Source organism: Panthera onca, chromosome B3, assembly GCF_046562875.1.
Source record: "Panthera onca isolate mPanOnc1 chromosome B3, mPanOnc1 haplotype 2, whole genome shotgun sequence".
In the NCBI taxonomy this organism is placed as follows: Eukaryota; Metazoa; Chordata; class Mammalia; order Carnivora; family Felidae; genus Panthera; species Panthera onca.
In genome coordinates this window covers 34,618,769-34,640,442 of record NC_138344.1, presented here as the reverse complement: position 1 = coordinate 34,640,442, position 21,674 = coordinate 34,618,769, and the positions used below count along the sequence as shown (strand labels likewise).

General features: G+C 37.3%; 1 protein-coding gene across 4 annotated transcripts in view; it reads left to right on the top strand.

The window, feature by feature from the left end:
• The window catches only part of LRRC49 (leucine rich repeat containing 49), a 148,543-nt gene that overhangs the window by 82,588 nt on the left and 44,281 nt on the right, over window positions 1–21,674 (top strand). For all 4 annotated transcript variants that reach the window (XM_060618130.3, XM_060618128.3, XM_060618132.3 and 1 more), the window contains 3 exons: window positions 4,935–5,082; window positions 14,193–14,276; window positions 18,774–18,943. In XM_060618130.3, the coding sequence (XP_060474113.2) occupies window positions 4,935–5,082; window positions 14,193–14,276; window positions 18,774–18,943 (402 nt within the window). The remainder of the gene's footprint in view (window positions 1–4,934; window positions 5,083–14,192; window positions 14,277–18,773; window positions 18,944–21,674) is intronic.

Genomic DNA, 21,674 nt, shown 5'->3' with positions numbered 1-21,674 from the left:
TAGGCCTAAATGTTTACATTTGTTATTTGAATAGTCATCAAATTTTGATGATTCTAACATAACGATTTTAACTAGTTATGATTCTAACATAAACGATTTTAATGATTTTAACTAGTCTTCTCTGGGGTATCATTTAGAAAAGCGAGTATTCCCTTCTTTAAAAAATGGAAGTCCTCAAAAAATTAAAAATAGAACTACCATTGAGTAATTCCACTTCTGGGTATTTATCCAAAGAAAATGAAAACACTTACTTGAAAAGATATCTGCATGTTCATTGCAGCATTATTTATAGTAGCCAAGATACGGAAACAATATAAGTGTCCATGGACAAATGAATGGATAAAGAAAATGTGGGATGGATGGATGGGTGGGTGGATGGACGGACGGACAGACAGACAGACAGGGAGAGATATATAATGGAATATTATTCAGCCATAAGATAGAATGAAATCTTGCCATTGGTGACAACATGGATAGACCTTGGGGTATAATGCTAAGTGAAATAAGTAAGACAAAGAAAGACAAATACCATATGATTTTTTACTTATATGTGGAATCTAAAGACAAAAACAAAAACCAACAATAAAAAAGCAAAACAGGTTCATAGATACAGAGAACAGATTGGTGGTTGCCAGAAGCAGGGGGCTGGCAGTGAACGAAATGGGAGAAAGGAGCCAAAAGGTACAAACTTTCAGTTCTAAAATAAATTAGTCATGGGAATGTAATGTATGGCATATTGGCTCTTACTAATAATACTGTGTTGCATATTTGAAAGTTGCTAAGAGAGAAGATCTTAAAAGTTCTTACCACAAGAAAAAAATTCTGTAAAAACGTTCTGTAACTGCGTGTGGAGATGGGCATTATACTAGATATATTGTGGTGGTCATTTCACAATTTACACAAATATTGAATCATTATGTTACATACCTGAAACTAATATAATGTATATCAATTATACCTCCATTTTTTAAAAGACCCAATCAAAATCCCAGCAAGCTTATATCAATGAATGTGTTCTGAGGTTTAAATGGAAAAGCTAAGACCTTGAATAGCAACACAATACTGAAGAACACAGCTGGAGGACTCATACTACCCTATTTCAAGACTTATATTAAGGTACAATAATCAAGACAGTGTGGTATTGGTGAAAGAGTAGACATATAAAAATAAGTAGAAAAGAATAGACGACCTAGAACTAGATTCACACAAATATAGTCAAGTAATCTTTGACAAACGAGCAAAGGCAATTCATTTGAGAAAGGGTAGTCTTTTCAATAGATGAGACTGGAAAAATAGGATATTTACATTTAAAAAAAGAATCTAGACGTAGACCTTATATGTTTTACAAAGTTTACTCAAAATGGATTGTAGACCTAAATATAATACACAAAGCTATAGAACTTCTAGAAGAAAATTTAGGCAACCTTGGGTTTGGTGATGAATTTTTAACGTTTATTTATTTTTGAGAGACAGAGAGACAGAGCTCGAGCAGGAGACAAGCAGAAAGAGAGGGAGACATAGAATCTGAAGCAGGCTCCAGGCTCTCAGCACTGAGTATGTTTCAAGTATGTTAGCAAGCTATCAGCACAGAACCTGATGCGGGGCTCGAACTCATGGACTGTGAGATCACGACCTCAGCCGAAGTGGGTCAGTTAACCGACTGATCCACCCAGGTGCCCTTGGTGATGAATTTTTAAATAGAATACGAAGACCATGGCACATGAAAGAGAAAACTGATAAGTTGAACATCATTAAAATTAAAAACTTCTGCCCTGTGAAGACACTTTTAAGAAAAATGAGGGGCACCTCGGTGGCTCAGTCGGTTGAGCGTCCCACTTCGGTTCAGGTCATGATCTTACGGTTCGTGGGTTTGAGCCCCGTGATGGGCTCTGTGCTGACAGCTCAGAGCCTGGAGCCTGCTTTGGATTCTGTGTCTCCTCCTCTCTCTGCCCCTCCCCGGCTCACGCTCTGTTTCTCTCTGTCTCTCAAAAATTAATAAATGTAAAAAAAAAATTTTTTTTAAAGAAAAATGAAAAGGCAAGTCACAGACTAGGAGAAATATGTGCAAATCATATACCTGATAAGTTATTTGGGTATATTTGTATATATGTATATATTTATATATCCATGATATACAAAAATTCAAAACACAAGAAATAACAGGTGTTTGTGAGGATGTGGAGAAAGGGGAACCCTCCCGTACTGTTGGTGGGAATGCAGCCGGTGCAGCCACTCTGGAAAACAGTATGGAGGTTCCCCAAAAAGTTAAAATAGAAGTACGTTATGATCCAGCAATCACACTACTTTGTATTTACCCAAAAAATATGAAAGCACTAATTCAAAGGGATACATGCACCCCGATATTTATAGCAGCGTTGTATACAATAGCCAAGATATGGAAGCAGCCCAAGTGTCCATCGACTGATGAATGGATAAAGAAGATGTGGCATACACACACACACACACACACACACACACACACACACACACAATGGGATATTATTCAGCCATAAAAAAGGAAATCTTGCCATTTGCAATGACATGGATGGAGCTAGAGAGTGCTATGCAAAGCGACGTAAGTCAGAGACAAACACCCTATGATTTTACTCATATGTGTTTAAGTAACAAAGCAAACAAGCAAAGGGAAAAAAAAATGAGAGAGAGAGGCAAACCAAGAAACATACTCTTAACTATAGAGACCAAATTGATGATTACCAGAAGGGAGGTGAGTGGGGGAATGGGTAAAATAGGTGATGGGGATTAAGGACCGCGCTTGCCGTGATGAGCACAGGGTGATGTATGGAAGTATTGAATCACTAAATTGTACACCTGAAACGAATATTACGCTGTATATTAACTAAATGGAATTTAAATAAAAACTTTAAAAAAAAAGAAGATATAGAGATGGCAAATGCGTATGAAAAAATGTCATCCTTTGACATTAGGAAATTGCATATTAAAACAGTGAGACCTCTACACACCTTTTGGAGTGACTATTATAAAAAAAAAAAACCTGACATATAGCAAATGCTGATGAGAATGCGGAGCTGGTCGGAATGCAAGATGTTACAGCCACTTTGGAAGACAGTTCGGCAGTTTCTCATAAAGCTAAACTAGTCTCACTATATAATCCAGCAATTGCACTCTTTTAAGTATTTACCCAAATGAGTTGAGAACTCGTGTTCACTCAAAAACCTGCAGACAAATATTTATAGCAGTTTTATTTATAATCACGAAAATCTGGGAGCAACCAAACTGTGGTACATCCAGACAATGGCATATTAGTGATAAAGAGAGAGAGAGCATGTGCTGTGAAGACACAAAAAGACACAGAAGAAGCTTTTTTTTTTAATGTTTATTTTTTTGAGGGAGAGTGTGAGTCGGGGAGGGACAGAGAGAGGGGGGACAGAGGATCCAAAGTGGGCTCTGCGCTGACAGCAGGGGGCCCAGTGTGGGGCTTGAACTCACAAACTGTGAGATTATGACCTGAACTGAAGTCGGACGCTCAACTGACTGAGCCATCCAGGTGCCCCAAGACATGCAAGAACCTTAAATGCAAATGGCTAAATGACAGAAGTCAGTCTGAAAAGGCTATATTCTGTATGGTTCCAACTATATAACATTTGGAAAAGGCAAAAACTGTAAAGACAATAAATAGATCAGTGCCAGAGATTCAGGGAAAGAGGAGGAGGGTTGAAGTAGGGGATTTTTTTAGGATCATGGAACTATTTTGTATGATACTTATGCATTTGTCAAAACCCACCGAACTTTATAGCACAGAGTGAACCGTAATATATGCAAATGTAAAAATAATATTTAGGAGGTTAGAGGATCCAGGGAAGGAATGAATATAGACTATGACAAGAGAAGCTAACTGTATTTCAAATGTATGAACCAACCCCCCTTGAAGGGGTGAGGGGGGGAGGTGTGGACCTAAGTAACTTTGGAATGAATATCTAAAACTAAATGCTAAAGGAATTACACATCATAGTTATACTTTAGTTAACAAAGTTGTTTCCTGTGGGTGTTCAGGTTGAAAAATGCTGATACCACTATGCATATATTCTGGAATTAAACAATTAAATAAATGGATGAGATGGTGGGAGTCAGATTTCTCCTTGTTGGAGTAGGAATTTACAGATAAGTGAGGGAAAGAGGCTAGAATGATCCTTTTGATAATAGAATTGGGGTACATCAGTGTGAATTCATGTTTAGCCTAATATAGACATAAATGATTAAATATTATAGGTGTTTGTATACACACGTTAATATTCACACATACATGTCCTTGCTCTGTTGGCAGAGGGCCTGAAAAAAATGACACCCCAGGAGCAAAAAGTATATCCAGCCACCAGATCTTTGGTTCCAGTAGCCTTCTCCAATAAAAGGAACCATGGCTCCTTCGAGAAATGGCTGATTCTAGGACCGGGGTCGAAAATACATAATACGTTGGGGCGCCTGGGTGGCTCAGTCGGTTAAGCGGCCGACTTCAGCTCAGGTCACGATCTCGCGGTCCGTGAGTTCGAGCCCCGCGTCGGGCTCTGGGCTGATGGCTCGGAGCCTGGAGCCTGCTTCCGATTCTGTGTCTCCCTCTCTCTCTGCTCCTCCCCCGTTCATGCTCTGTCTCTCTCTGTCTCAAAAATAAATAAAAAAAAAAAAAAAAAAAGAAAATACATAATACGAGTCTAGAGAATCTTTTAGTGCCAGAAAGCAAGGGATGAATTAATTAATTGTAAATAATGGTGAATTAAAATGTGCTATACTGCTACAAGATGTTAATAACAGAAAAATGGGTGCAGAGTATATGGGAACTCTATGCTATTTTTTCAAGTTTTCTGTAAACCTAGAACTACTCTACAGTAATGTATAGTCAATGAATGAAAGTACTGTTGGAAGGTCCCACAATAATCCAGCGGTTTCTGTCTCTCCCGCAGTTTTGAAAGTGTTTGCTGTCTTGCTGACTCTTCTTCTCTCTCAGACATCACTTTTGATGGCAATCCAATAGCTCAAGAGTCATGGTACAAACACACTATCCTTCAGAATATGATGCAGCTGCGCCAGCTAGACATGAAGAGAGTTACGGTGAGAACTCTTGTGAAGCGCTTGCCAAATTGTCTTCCTTACTGTGGAGTGGGAGATTGGGGTGCATGTTCTTTGCTTGAAATGCTTCTTGGTTTTAATAAACTATGTTATCATGACAATGTAATTCATAATTATAAGTACAAATTTTTTGTTTACCACCCGTCCCTTATTTCCAATTTCATCGAATAGCGCTGTTAAATAACAGAAATTCACCTGAGTACATTTGAAAGATCTAATTGACTTTATTAATCAATTCATGAATTGGGCAGCATCCTCTTTAGCAAGTAGAGAGGTGCTCCCAGTGATGACAGAAAAAGAAAGGTTTTTAAAGGTAGAGAGGGAGTGGAAAAAGGGAAATTATTAGCAAGTTGTTGTAGGCAAGGTCACCCCTCGGAAGGGAAGGGAAGGGAAGGGAAGGGAAGGGAAGGGAAGGGAAGGGAAGGGGTTCGTCAGTAAACTTCCTAGTGCTGATGAGGAATTTCCCAGGTTGACTGGTTACAGGTTACATTTTGGGAGGGTCAAAACTACACTTAGGTTAGGTAGTAAGTCTTGGTTTACTCGCTTGGGGCCTTAACAAGTGACACTATTTTCGGTCTTCTTTCCCTCTTTCTTCTTCTCCTCCTCCTCCTCCTCCTTCTCCTTCATTCCTAACCTTTTATTTAAATTAATCATCACAACTGGTTTCCATTCTGGCTTAATACCCAACTAATAGTTTAGTTTGGAATGGATGAGTAAAAACATCATTGGTAAGTTACATAATGTAATGTTTTAAGAACGTGAGTGCCAAAGCCAGACCGCTTGAGTCTGGATCCTCGCTTGACCATATTCTAGCCGAGTGACCTTTGGAGATTTACTTAACCTTTCTATATCTCATTTTCCTCAAAGTAGAACGGGAGGTCATGATTGTGTCATAGAGTTGTTGTCAAGATAAAATAAAGTACTAACCCTTAGAACAGCGTGAGGCTCATAGGAAGCATCACATGGAGCTGTTGTGTGTAATGCCATACCTCTCAGAGTCATTCTCTTTTATTCATTCTATCTGCACGTTGGGTATTTTCTATACTTAGATGTTTTAATATGGCTCCTGATCTAAGTGAAATGCTGTACATGCACCTTCTAGGCATACAGTGCACATTAGCATATCATAGGTTTCAAGAAGCTCTATAACAAACTTGCCTTAATTGGTTTCATTGCAGCCCATATTTATTCAAATGTTTTCCTATCTCAGAAAACACCCATTAATGATCTCAGTTCAGTAACCCCAGAGCTAGAAAAATATCCTAAACCTCCACTTGTTTTCTGACTTCTAGACTCTGCTAATTTTAATGTGGATTTTGAGTGGTCAGCTATTCAAGTGCCAATTGACTCGTTGTCTAGAATCCATTTTCACAATGTGCACATTTTACATTTCTGTCTCGGCAATATCATGGCCATCTGAGGTAGCCAGCAGATAGTTACAAGTGTTGATGAATTCGTGCATGCCAGGGGTCTTCTAGGGCTCTGCCTCTCTTTGTTCCAGCATGGAGATGAGGCTCTTTGTCCTTTGTTTCTTCAGATCTATCCTGCGAACACTGTTTCGTACTTTTACCCTTATCTCCATGTCTTTCTTAATTGAGCATCTTTGGTACTTACAATTGCTCTCCTGGTGAGATTGAGATGTTTGGGGTATGAAATGATGCTAACTCATTTGTATAAATTAGTACTTAATTATATGTTATGTTTCTCATAGTGAATTTCTGTCAGTCTTGCCTACCCAACTAATGTATACAATCCTTAAGGACAGAAGCCATTCTTCCTCCTTGCTCGATACATACAGATGGTCTATATGCATGTTTATTTCCTTTCCTTCTCTATCTCACACAATGCTGAGAATGTAGTAGTATGCAATAAAGTCCTGACTGAGTGAAATTTATCTACTTTCATGCCTGAAATAAAGGAGAATAATGCTATATATAATCATTGTCTTTGTGCATTCCCGTGGGTTGTGTTTGCCTGGTGAGGAAATGAGAGAAAATCACCTGGGATGGGAGCAGGGCCAACTGTTCTGCTAAACAAAGAGCAGCAATCCTTGTACATCTCCTCCTTCATGGTTTAATTTGAGAAATAAAAAAAAAATAATGTCTTACTAAAAGCTTTCTTTGAGGTATAATTGGCATAAAATTAATTGTACGTATTAACTATACAGGTTGATAAATTTCAACATGTATATCACCTGTGAAACATCACCACAGCTAAGCTTATTAATAATTCGCCACCCAGAAAAGTTTCCCGATGCCCCTTTGTTATCCCTCCTTTCCACCCCTCCCCACCCCACGGGAAAGGACCTGTGCTTTAATAAAATAATCTTTTTGCATCAAAGACATCTCAAGAAATCTTTCTTGGCCTTTGGCTCCGGACCCCACCACCATTCCAAAACCCCATCATAGTGAAGACAGGTTATAATGCAAAATGCCAAGCTAGAAAAGATAGGTTGATAGATATGTATATGTGCACACACACACACACACACACACACACACACACACACACACCACAATAATATTAGAGGATAAAGCACCCTTGTGTCTGCCAGAGAAATAGGAAAAGTTCCAAAGGAGAAAATACTTGATGTGGGCTTGGAGAGTGCTCAAGAAGAAGAGGATGTATCTGTGGAGAGTGTGCAGGGAGGGTGGAGGCATGCATAATGCAGAGACATGTGAGGGACTGAAAGCAGTTCAACATGGCTGAGCACTGAGTGTACGTGGAGGAGAGTAGCAGGAGCAAAGGGTGTCTCACAGGCAAGCGGTAGGCTATGAAGGGCATTTTACATCACAAGAAAGAGATCAGCTTCTTTTGTTTCTGGACATAACAGGAAGCTCTTGAAGAGTTTAAAGTGGTTAAATTACAATTGCCTATTAAAAAGAGTGTCTGCCTTGGTAGCAGCCCAGGGGGTGAATTGGGAAGGATAGGATGGGTGGGATGAGAAACAAGGAGATTAGTTACAGTGAGAGCTTCCAGGGGTCTGACCCAGAAGAATGGCATAAGATAATAGGAGGTCAGGAGACATAATGTAAGTTGATGGCCTCAGGTCCTGTTTTGCTTTTGTTATCTCTGTCAAGAAGAATGGCTTATAGTCTGTTAAGAGTAGAAATAAATATTGATAAGAAGAAAGTAAAGCCTCGGATAGGTGAATAGATAAGTCTGATCTAGAGCAAGCTATCTGGAAAGGATCTGATAGTAAATATTTCAGGCTTTGGGAGCTATATAGTCTCTGTTGAACACTACGAAACTCATTGTAGTGTGAAAGAAGGCATAGACATTACATAAATGAATGAGCATGGCTCTGTTCCAATAAAACTTTATCTACAAAAATAGGTGACAGGCTAGATTTGGTCTGTGGGCTGGAGTTTGCCAGTCCTTGATCTACAGAACTGAATAAATATAGTGAATAAATAATTACTAGAAAGAATCTTTCTTTCTTTGAAAGAAACAGTGTAGAATAGTAAAGCAGCTGCACGGTAGGATGAACTGATCTGTCTTTTTATCATAAAGGGAAAGAATATAAATTTCACAAATTGTGACAGTAAACTTGATGTTGAATACGAAGGAAATCTAAATTAGATTATTGGAGGAGTTGTCAGTACTAAAGGCATTGATCACTAGGAGGCAGCAGTGGTTCACTAAAAACAATTCATGCCAGACAAATTAATTTTCTATTTCAGATATTGTAAATTGGCTCTCTCCGAGAAGTGTTCCAGTGTTTTGCTATTTCAGCCAAGCTTTTGACAAAGTCTTTTATGGTATTGCTTTGAGTAAGTTGTATGACGACAGCACAGTCAAGTGAATTTGGGATTCCAGCGTCCCTACAACACAGGAAGCAGTGGATTAAGGCCAGCCTGTAGAAGAATCTGTACTGGTGTGCCTTGAGGCTTTTTCCTCAGGCCCTTTCGATTCAATATATAAATATTTTTTAAATGTTTATGTATTTTTGAGAGGGAGAGAGAGACAGAATGTGAGCAGGGGAGCGGCGGAAAGAGAGGGAGACACAATTCAAAGCAGGCTCCAGGCTCTGAGCTGTCAGCACAGCACTCAACACAGAGACTCGAACCCATGAGCCACGAAATCATGACCTGAGCTGAAGTTGGACACCCAACCAACTGAGTCGCCCAAGCACCCCTGATTCAATATTTTTGTTAATGACTAGATGAGAATATTTCTGTTTTTCTGAGAAAGTATATAATTGACAGGAGCTAGAGAACTTGGAGATCCTGATATACTGGTTAATCGAATCACAATCCCAAAGTAGCTCAATAATCTAGAACAGGGTTTGGCAAACAACAGCCTGTGGGCCAAATCTATTCTGCAGACTATTTCTGAGCAGGTCTCGGGCTAAGAAATGGTTTATAGATTTTTTTTTAAAGCGTTGTATTTTTAAAAAATAAAAGAAAAACCATGCATGATAGAGATCTCATGTGGCTCACGAAGCCTGAAATACTTACTATTTGGCTCTTTCCAGAAAAAATTTGCTGACCTCTAGTGTAGAAAAATAAGCATAATTTAGCAAGACAAAAATAGATAAATTGAAAATCCTGGACTTTACTCCATAACAACAAATAATCCCCAGCACAGATGCAGAATTACGTGAGATGAGACTCAGCAAATTGAGTTACTTGTGAGATGTGATCATTAGAAGTAAATATGGTTTAAAACAATATCATTTATAGAAACAATTCAGAAAAATGGAGACAGTAGTCCCCATTTTTTCTTTAATGATCAGATTTCACCTGAACTATTAGTTTTAGGGGGTGACAACGAACTAGGGTATGTCCAGAGAACCTGGCACAACTCATTGACAGAGGGGAGCCATAAGGAAGATATTACAGTGGTCTTCAAATATTTTCACAACTGTCCATAAAAAAAGAGAATAGACACATTTTGGGGGCCTAGAACAAGGACAATCGTATAGACAATTCTAGGAGGCAGAATTTTCTCCTTTTAATTTCTAAGGCAGTGTTTTTCTAACACAGGCACTATTCTCAGAATTCTGAAACAGACACGACTTCATAATTCCTAAAGTTTTCACTTCAGACCCACATTTATTGGCTTAATATGACCTTGTTTACAGTTTGCTCTCCAAGAATTGGAACAGCCTTATCTGAGACAGAAGTGAGTTTTCTGTTTTGGTAGCCATTACTGACGCTCGCCAATACGTTCTGATTCTCCTCCTCTTTTTGGCAGGTGGAAGCATTCCCCTTCAACTTAGGTGTGGTTGTGCAACTTGCTTTGGCCAATGAAGTGTGAGCAGAAGTAATGTATATAATTTTCAGGCAGAAGCATTTAAAAGCCGATGTATGATTTTCACTGCTTTTCTCCTGTGGTGGTCAATGTGGACGCATGTATTGAGTTGAAGATGCCATCAGATCACAGCACCCAGGAATACTTAGGCAGTACATGGAGGGCAGTTGTAGTGTTCTTTGAACCATCAAGAAGTAAGCTTTTGTCTGGGCACCTGGGTGGCTCAGCCAGTTAAGCGTCTGACTCTTGATTTCAGCTCAGGTCACGATCTCAGTTTGTGAGCTCGAGCCCTGCGTGGGGCTCTGTGCTGGCAGTGCAGAGCCTGCTTGAGATTCTCTCTCTCCCTTTCTCTCTGCCTCTCCCCTGCATGCTCTCTCTGTCTCAAAATAAATAAACTTAAAAAAAAAAGAAGTAAGCTTTTGTCATAAGCTCCTATAACTTTTGAAGTTGTTACGGCAGCATAACCTAGCCTATTCTGCCTCCCCTCCCCCCTAATATTTAAGAGCTAATATCCCTGGCCAAGAGAAGTCAGGTGACCTGGCTTCCAGCCTTCACTCTGACATGAACTATGACCTAGAAAAATAAGTTTTCTCTGTTAAGAAAAAGGTTGTTTAAATGAAAAATATCTCTTGTAGACAAAAACTCTGATTTTAAAGTCTGTTTTAATATTTGTTGGAGTCAAGGAAGTAATGTCTTTTATAACTAACTATTCTGAAGTATATGGTTAAAAACCCACATGGCCACGTATTTTTCTAAATTCCACATAATAAATTACTGCCTATATTAGGACCACTATTATTTATTGGAGCAAAACTTCTCATATAAAATATGCATTGTTTAGAGCCTTAATAGTCTGCTAACACAGTATAATCTAAGTTATCAAACACCTATTAAATCACAGTACTTCTTAATTAATTTGAAGTCATTTCTATATTTTATCTTCCTGACAGACTGAAGTAAGGAAAAAAGTATATATTTTTTGGTCCCAGATAGATCCTTTTCCTTTGCTATCTAAAGGATATGGCTTTGATCCCAGACATCGAACTATTATCATGAAGATGCCAGAATTTTACAGTTTTTTCCTTCTTACCAACAGATTTATAGCTTATCTTTACAATTAGAGGTTGATTTTTGTTTCCAAGTTTAGTTACTCTATAATTATTTGGGCTGAAATATAGTCATCAGATGTATAAATTCCTTAAAACACTCAATATTTGAGTTGATTTGGCATGTATCCAGTTTTCTTAGGTTTAGCCTTCCTTTTAAAGTCCTACTGCCTTTAATAGAAGCTCAAATTCTTTTTGAAAATCTGATGAAATCATCTGTTAAGTATGTGTAATACGTGATCCATACAGTTTCCAGTACTATTTGAAATTGGCTCTTTGAATTACCAATCTGTTTCTAGTTCACATTTTATAGATGAATCAACAATTGAACATCAATATAGTTTGCTCTTTTAAAAAGTTTGTTCTGAAATAGGTTATACTTAATAGGTTCCAAATCAGTATTTACTGAACCAAAGAGTTTAATTGTTAATCCAGCTATTTTGGGAAGCTAGGAATCAAGCTTCTGAATTTCCTATTCACTATATTTCTCCTCATAACCACTATTCAGCCTTCAAACACCAAGAATAACTATTTTCCATATTGTAAAAGACTTCAAATTCACCAAAAGTCACATTCAATTTCCATTCCCTTTAAAACAATTAAACCATCTAGCAGATTACTACTAAACTTTAATAGCTTTTATATCTTTCTAAAATCAGTAAAATACATTTAAATATGTTCTTGTTATAAAAAATACTACAAATTCCATTTCTCACAAGACATGGCTTCTGATCCTGATCTGGACTTTGTCACTAGCCATGTGACCTTGTATAAATTACTAACCTTCTCAGAATATTCAGTTCTTCATTTCTAAAATTAGAGTGTTCCAATGGATGCATTTCTGGTTTTCTTTTTAGCTCCGTGATAATTTTTCTTTGTGCATTTTTTATATACTTCTTTAGTCTAGGTCTTTTCTTTCTTTTCAGAAGTATTTATAATGGCTCACCCCCCAGAATACATTTTCATGGCCTCTTTGACCTTCCTTACTTCTAACATAATATATGTACTGATCAGGATAGGCTAGGTTATACTGTAGTAACAACTTCTCTGACCTCAGTGGATTAAAGCAACAAAGTTTATTTCATGCTCATACTGCCTGTCTGCCCATAGTATGTGGTCTGGGAACTTTGCTCTGTGTTGTCCTCGTTCCAGCACCAAGGCCTTCCAAGTACCCACCATGTGGAGCTTTACAGATCTGATAGCAGAGGTGAGAGAGAGAACAGCTATGCCATTCACGGTCTTTGAAATCTTCCTCCAGAAGTAAACACATGTTACTTTTGTTCATATGACATTGGTCAAAGGAGGTCACATAACTGCACCTAACTTTCAAGGGACAAGAATTGCTATCATACAGTATGTCCTGGACGTGGAAAGACACAGGAATACTTGGTCAACAGCTCTTGTGACTATCTGTCATGTTTTAAATCACACACCGACTTCTGGTAGGGGTGGAAATCAATACTACATTTATGGAGGGCAGTTTGTCAACATATCAGGAGCCCTAGAAAAAGGTGTCTTCCATTTGATTTAGTGGTCCTGGTTTTAGGAAATTATTGAACAGATCCATAAAGATGTATATTTAATAATTAATTCTTCAAATATATATTTATTGGCTATCCTGACTGTGTCAGGAGCTGACATGGTCCATACCTTCAAAGAGCTTTTGGGGTAGGACAGGAGAGAGAGAGTAGCAGAAATAATTAAAATGGAACTGGTTAATTGCTATTGTGGGGGAAGATACGGTGCTATGAAGGTATATGGGAAAATTTTTTCTGACCTGTTTTCCAGTTGCCTGATTCTCTTTAACTGTGTACAATTTGCTCTTCAACTCCCTTCCACTGGATTTTTTCATTTTACTTTCTGTATGTTTTCATTTCTGAAAGAGTTCTTCAAATGTGCTAAATTACTTTTTGTAGTTTCTATCTCTGAAGATATTTTCAAGCTTGTCTTTTCAGAAGGAATTGTCTTCTCAAATTGTGACATCATCTTGAACACCTGCAAATCTTTTGATACTAAAATTTAAAGTTACATGGTTATAATTTACAAAATGTGATCATCTTTAGGGGGAAAAAAACCCATGACCCACATTGTGTATACATATAATATAGTGAATATTATAAGATGACACAGAAATGACAAGATGTGATTTACCATGTTGGAATTGTGGCCGATTTTTAAAATTTTTTCTAAACCATAATGTTATTTTGTAGTTTTTAGAATTTAAGAAATTAGACTGGCCAAATCAACTTAAAGAAAGTAAAAGTAATGTATTAATGGAGAATAATTTTGTTAATATTTAATATGGGGAGTTTTAAAAGGCTTTCACACTTGTTTTATTACTTAAAAAGCTCTGATTTACATCCATAGATCAAATAAAAGTTGTGAGAAGTGTAATGCTGGTCATTTTTATCTTCATAGTAGAAAGATTTTAAGTCTTTTTATGTGAAACTGTAGTGCATGGCGCTTGAGAAAAAACTATGTAAACCTCCTCCCCCTTTCTTCTTGCTCTTCTCATTCTGTTTTCTTTCGTGTATTAGCTAGGCTCAACTCACATCAACAATTGGGAGTAGAGTTGAGAACATAGTTTTTTTTACAATTGGGAAGGAAGCAGAAAACGAGACATTTTTCTACGAGCAAGTCGTACGCTTCTCACAAAGAGAACCAGGCTTGCCGAACCCAAGAAATAAAGGTTAAGTACTTCATAACACTTGTCAACACTTTTTCTTTTAGGAAGAAGAAAGGCGTATGGCATCTGTCGTAGCCAAAAAAGAGGAAGAGAAGAAGCGGGAAAGTCATAAACAATCCTTGCTTAAGGTACTTTCTCGAACGAGTGCATGCATGTGTGTGCCCACACGCTCACCTACGCCGAAACTAGCTAGCTAGTCAGCTGAAAGAGCAGTTTCCACATTTGGTAAAGTTTTCATTCCTATCAGTAGAATGTTTTTAACACTTACCCTGAAAACTTTTAGCGGTTACCTATAAATAAACCTGTGCTTCTGAATTGCGACATAATGTACAGTATAAAACACATGCAAAAGCTAGACATTTTAAAAGGAAGAGATGGAAAATAGAGCACAAGCTACAGTTGTTTTCCACACCAGTGCGTCACCCTGTGTGTCCCTGCCATGTGGACTTCATTTCAGAAGCCAGTGTAATAGACCACTGTCTTTACTGAGCTATTTTAATGAGCTCTGATACATGGGTTTCTTTTGTAATAATTGCTTCTTACATTTAAAAACTTTCTCTACTAGCCTCTCTTCTGTAGAGGTGGTAAAGATTTTGAGGATTTAGGAATTAAAATTTGTTTTAAACTAGATTTAGATAATTTAGCATATCAGATAAATTTTCCTTAAATAAAATGCTTCCTCTTAAAATATTTTACATTCGCATCACAGAAGTATGATGAATGAAGACAGCTTACAGTTTACAGCCTGGATCATGCTCATCCTCTTCTAAAATTAAAGATATCACGCTGGTTATCATTACTCAGTCTTGTCTAATGTGGGTGCTTTTCTTTTTAAAAATGAAAATGCCGTTTAGAATTCAAAAAATGACTAATAGGGATACAAAGTTGTACAAAATAAACTTAGGAAACAAGGGAACTTATTGGGGCGATGGAAATGTGGGTCTCGATAGGGATATGGGTTACACAGGTGTATGCATTTGTCAAAAACGATCAAGGGGTATGCTTGAATCAATATGTCTTACTCTATGAAAACTACTCCGAAATTCACAAAAAAGAAAACCAACTTGGTCCCAACCCTCTTGGCTCAAGCCTACTACTTCAAAAGTATTTAGAACTCTTACCCATTGTGCTACAATTTTCTCACTTGCTGTTGTTTCTAACCTCCTGACACCTCCCCAACTTTTATGTTTCCCCTCATCCCATTAATTAGATGTACCTAAGCCCTCTCTTGACATCTCTGTCATATTGATTTTAGCCAATAGGATATTAGTCTTAACTATTTTGGAATATTTCTAAGGGTTGGCCAAAAAGACACTTTGGTTTATAGGAAATATAGTTGTAGGCAATATTTTTTAAATGTGTAGGAGCAAGATTTACCATTGCCAGATGATACTATTGGTAAACTTTTGGAATAGTTCATTTACAAAAAGTAGCAGAGTTGATTCTTGAACAATATGAGTTTGAACCACACATGTGCACTTATTACATGTATTTTTTTCAATAAATACAATACAGTACTGTAAATGGATTTTCTATTCCTTATGATTTTCTTAATAACATTTTATTTTCTCTAACTTACTTTATTATATGAATACAGTATATAACACATATAACATACAGAGTATCTGTTAATCAACTGTTTATGTTATCAGGAAGGTTTCCAGCCAACAGTAGGCTATTAGTAGTTACGTTTTTGAGGAGTCCAAAGTTCTATGCAGATTGTCAGCACTCCTAACCCAACCCCTATGTTGCTCAAGGATCAACTATATTTCCTATTGTACAGCTGCTGCTTTCAGATACATAAGTGAATGAATGAATAAATGAATAAAAATACATAAGTAAATAAATAAAGCTCTCGGACCAAAAGTACATTTTTGTTTGAGCACTGGAGCATGGAAAGGAAGAAAAACAAAGAAGCTCCATTGGCGATTTAGCTTTTAAAGGCACCATTGTACGTTGAGCCTTACAACTTACAAGTTGAGGCAACAAATTGCACTTGACTCCACCTTTGCACTAAAATGTTTTTCTTATGTACCCAATTCAGATGCTTTCCACTGTCGGCATTTTTGGAAATGTGCCATTAAATATTTAGCCAATGTGGGTTTTACACATTTGGGAAATTTTTATAAAAACTTAAAAAAAGAAAAGAATGCTTCGCTTGAAGTCACTAAATAGGACTCTTTAATTATGAGAGTTATTTAGCTTTAAAATTTTTTAGTTAGGGGAAAAGCATGGGAAATCCAGAGATCTGGATTCTAGCCCTAGCTCAGATTTGAGATCACAGTACCAAAGACCCTCAGCATTTGCTGGCTATTGTTTTTACGACAACACCTATTGATCCGTTAAGAAAAGCGGGTGGGTGGTTATGAAGGGACCAGAAGAGTTCATTGACATGTATCTTCTGCCTCGTTGCTTTTCTATCTTTCTGTTTTCTTTGCAACCTTGGAAATAAATGGAAGTGATGGTTACAGGATATACTGGTGTGGAATTGCTTGGATTATGAAGAATAGACTCAAGTGACAAAAGCTGAAATTTGGAATCTTCTAAAATAATTGCCACCTTAACACGGACTTGGCAATGTATTGCTATCTAGCTGTAGAGACATGTCTATAACTGATATGCCAAATGCATCCATGATCTTCAAGCAGAAGATTTTCCTTGGGGACCCCTCTTCTGCCTTGCAGAATCTCTGGCCTTTCTCTTGTTTTTTCTCTTGCACCAGATACCTAGAGCCCTTATGTGGCCCCCTGGCCAGCCAGTGACCCCCACCTGACCCCTGACTGCACTCCTGTTTTAAAATATGTCTTCCTCTTCCTGGCCCCAGTACTCTTAGTCTTCCATTCTCTTAGTCAACCTGGTGTTGATCTAATTTCAATGATCCAAATAAAGGAACTTTAACTTTGGGGTAGGTATAGGAAAGTGTTTGTATTTTCAGGGTATCTTATAAATTTGTTAACATACTCAGTGGTATAAAGATATTGTGTATCTCTTTTCTAAACATAGCTATATCTGCCTCATTAAGAATATTTCTTTCCACCAACTACCAGTCAGCCAGGAAACCAAATGCATGGAGCCAGCGTGACAGCCATCTGCCATTATTAACTCACTGCCCCTGGCTCTTTCAAAGTAGCTTGATACTGAGTAAAAATGACACTACTTAGATTAAGAATTGGGTTGTATCAGTTATCCATGAATAACTGAAATAGAATTCCTTAGGGTAGGATGCCGTTAATATAGATTTGGAAAAAAAATTTTTTTTGACAGTAGAATAGCAGATTCCTACTTGCTTTAGACAAGGGGGATACACATAAAATGCCCTAAAGTCTCAGAAGTATACACATATTAAGCATAACCCATTTAACGATATAGACAAACTTGAAATGCCATGCAACAGAAAGAACCCATGCTAAAAACATTTTTAAACACAGAACTTCTAAAAAGTTTAGTTTTAATTAAGCTTTGTTATCAGTTTTCATTCCTACCCAATGCCATTTTTCCATGCTAAAATTTTAGATCTCCAAATATAGGCAAAGAGATGGAACCAAAAATGTATTATTCTACATGTACATATTCCCTGAGGAAATGGGCAAAGAATCTTCCTAACAGCCCTCACCGACTCCAGAGGCAGCAGGTGAGAAGTCAGTATCACACAGCTGACTGGATGAGCGTGCTGTCAGTAAAGAGGAAAGGGGAAGTGTCTACTTTTAGCACTCTGACCATATCGACATGCCATTTAAAAATGTTAACTTTTGATAATGGAGACTTTACCAGAGTAGTGATTATTTTCTTTATCAACTTAATACAAGCTGAGTAGAAACATTGCAACCTGGCACATTTTCCTTCGGGACCAGTAGCCTTAACAACAGCTGGGAGCTTTTAGAAATGCAAATTCTCAAGCCCCACCTCAAACACACGAAATCCGAAAGGCGTGAGAACCCTCAGTTGGTGGGTTAAGAAGTTCTCCAGGTGGTTTGAGGCACGGTAGGTAAAGTATGAAAACCACTCTACTAAGACATCCATTGCAGATACTGAATTACTTCTTTCCTATTCCTCTGGGATGGTACTAGTTACCTAGAAATATTTCAACCTAGTACAATTTCTTTTAGTGGTCTTTATGTACTTCTTCATTTTCAGACATTGTAATTCATGCTGTGAAGCTTGGAACATTGACCAATCCCCCTTCTTCTCCCCAACTCTCAACCAAGATTATTGCATCGTAGTAGTCTGAATTATTAGGTAGGAAAATTAAAATATTATTAGTTTTCTTCTCGCTACGTTGAAACACAGAGGCATATAAATTTCTGTCCAATCAAAATCTCAGATAACAAGTATAAAAACTTCTGTCAAATTAAACTTTCAGGTAGCTAATTTTCGTGTCTCCAACGGGAGTAATTATTGTTTGTGTGTAATTTTTTCTCTTTAAGGATGACAGACCGCGGTTGAGATGTTTGAATGCACAGGGTAAATAAGGCCGCCGTACTTTTAGGAGCCTATTTGCAGCTACGTATAAGGAGTAAGACTCCTTTAAAAAGTGTGATAAGTAGTACAGACAACTTGCTTCAGGGATACTCGCCTGCTGCAAAAATTGCTTTATATAATTCTTGTCACAATAAACTTCTTCATAGGAGAAGAAAAGGTTAACAATTAACAACGTAGCTCGAAAGTGGGACTTGCAACAGCATCGAACACCCAACATTGCTACAAATCAAGATACAAAAGTTTCTGACTCTCCTTCTCAGGACCCCTCTCAGCTCCATGGAAGCGCCGTCGTCTCTGCATTTCCAGAGGAAACAGGGTATGAATGGTATTCTTTCCAGGTACTAGTGTCTTTGGGGAACTGAGTTTGGAGCAGAAATGGGGACCTATTTCACATATAACTATTTAAAAATAGTTATCTTAAGAAAGCCTACTAAGATTAGAAGTTTAAATTTATTTATTTTTACATTTATTTATTTTTGAGAGAGAGAGAGAGACAGAACGTGAGCAGGGAAGGGGCAGAGAGAGAGGGGGACAGAATCCAAGGCAGGCTCCGGGTTCTGAGCTGTCAGCACAGAGCCCGACTCGGGGCTCGAACCCACGAACTGTGAGATCATGACCTGAGCTGAAGTCAGACGCTCAGCCGACTGAGACACCCAGGCGCCCCTAGAAGTTTAAATTTAAAAGTGAAGGTAGAAATACTGAAAATATAAACTGACCCCTAATTAAAACACACACACACACACACACACACACACACACACACACACACACACTTCAGTACTTTCCTATTTTTCATAGGAAAAAAAACCCAGATTACTTAATGTAGCCTAGGAGGCCCTCTACCCACCTCACCTATTTCATCCCTCACCATCGGACACTAATTTGACGGTGCGTCAGGGCCTTTCAGATCGGTTGCTTCCCATCTCAGAGCCTTGCTGCTACAAACAGCTGTGTTGTCCCCTGCCACTACTTCCCTGCCCTGCTTCCCTCCCCCTGCCCTGGCTAATGCCAGCCTGCCAGTTTTAAAGTTAAACCTCACGTCCCGGAAAGCCTTCCCTAACTACCCCCTGGAGACTAGACTAGATCAGATATGCCTCTTATCTCTCTCAGTACTGTGCACTCCCCCCTTCTCAGCACTTACATAACCATGATTAAATAACTAGTGGGTAATTAGTTGTTTCCTGTCTTCCCTAGTAGAGTATAACTTGAAGAGGAAAAGAATCCTGATTCCGATTGCTGATGGTCTTGACCCAGCAGCCAGCACAAGACCTTACTCTTAACTAATAGTATTAAGCAATTTTGGCATAAAGTCTGAATAATTACTCCAGTTGTGTTCTATAATATCGATCTATCCCAGTGCCTTACAGTCTCTTTTCTTCTGTGACATAGGTGCCACATAATTACATATCCCCTGGTTTGTGAGCAAATCTGAGTACATTATGTAGATTTTACATATTTCTCTTCCTCTTAAGAAAGCATATTGGAATCAAGTAAATGTGAGGGATATAAAGCATATTTATTTTTATAGTTTATTTATAATTTTAAAAATATATTATATGTAACTTAAAAATAAAGCCTAAAAGTCAAAGATAGAATGCATACCAATTTCATTTCATTTGATGAAACTCTATTACCTAATGACCTTAACCAAATTATGAAGCACACTTCAAACTGAATGTGATGTAGCTTTTCTTTTGAGTTTTCAGGTCATATTCTATAAACTTTTTCATACACAAAGAATGCCATGAAGAAAATAATTTAAGAGGCATTAGACTAACATTTTGGAAGTTTTCTGGAGTTAAAGAGTGTGACATATATTTAGACAAATATACTTCAAAAATGTTAGTTATAGGATTAATTTATATTGATCCGTGTACTTACTTTAGCTCACGTGGGTATCATATCCACATGCAGAGCCTCTCAGCCCTTTCAGCTAGCAAAATAAAGCAATAAGAATAGCGATTTTAATCAAGTGACAATTTATAAAACAAATATATATCCTTCTTATATTGCCCTAGAGCTTTATGTAATATTCTTTTACTTGGTCAGAACTATAACATTTTATAAAGTTAAAACTTTAGATTTATGACATACACTACACAAGTCAGTTTATTTCTGATGGCTCTTTTTAAAAAAATTTTTTTTTCCTATCTTCCTTAAGATGGTTTCCTAGATCCAAGTTTATCCAAATAATCTTACACATTATATTCGAAAATTTTAATAAGGTTTTAAAAGTTAGTCCTTTCTACATCAACTTTGTTTTCATATGTAGTATTAGGTGAGAGTCTAACCTGATTTTATTTCAGTTGGTTAATTGATCATAGCATTGCTTAATTAAGATATTCTCTTTTTTAATGAGAATGCCATTTGCCTCTTACATTAAGTTCCTGTAAATATTTGGAAATATTTCTGAACTTCCTATTCCATTTCACTTATCTGTTTATCTGTGTTAATAATCAGAACTATTTTGATGATAGTAGTTTTGTAGTACATTTTAATATCTATGTAGGGGAAATTTTCACTATTCAGAGTTTTAATTCTCCCACACTTGTTCTTCCATATGAACTTTAAAATCATTTAATCTACGACTAACATTGTATATTGATTATACTTCAGTGAAAAATTACTCATCTAAACAGAAACGTTAAGAATCATACTCAAATGACATTTAAGGTATTAATTTCAGAGGTATTGACATTCTTAAGATAATAAATCATCACTTTAAAAATCATGGTGTATCTCCATTTTTCCAGGTCTTGTTTGGTATCCAGAGGGAGCTAATTAGGGAAGTGTTGAAAGATTGAAGGAAAATTCTGAAGAACTAAATGAGCTTAGAGACTATGAAATTGTAGCAACTATAGTCAGAATTGTTGAATGAGTATTCCAGGAGCACAGAGTAGGTAGGTATAACAGTAGAGAAGCTATGTGTTTGATAAAGAATAGGAGATAAAGGATCAAAGGTAAATAATAAAAAATTCAAGTATAATGATAAAAGGAAAAATGATGGGTCATATGGTCTGGGCTAGACTTTTAAAGAATTAAAAAAT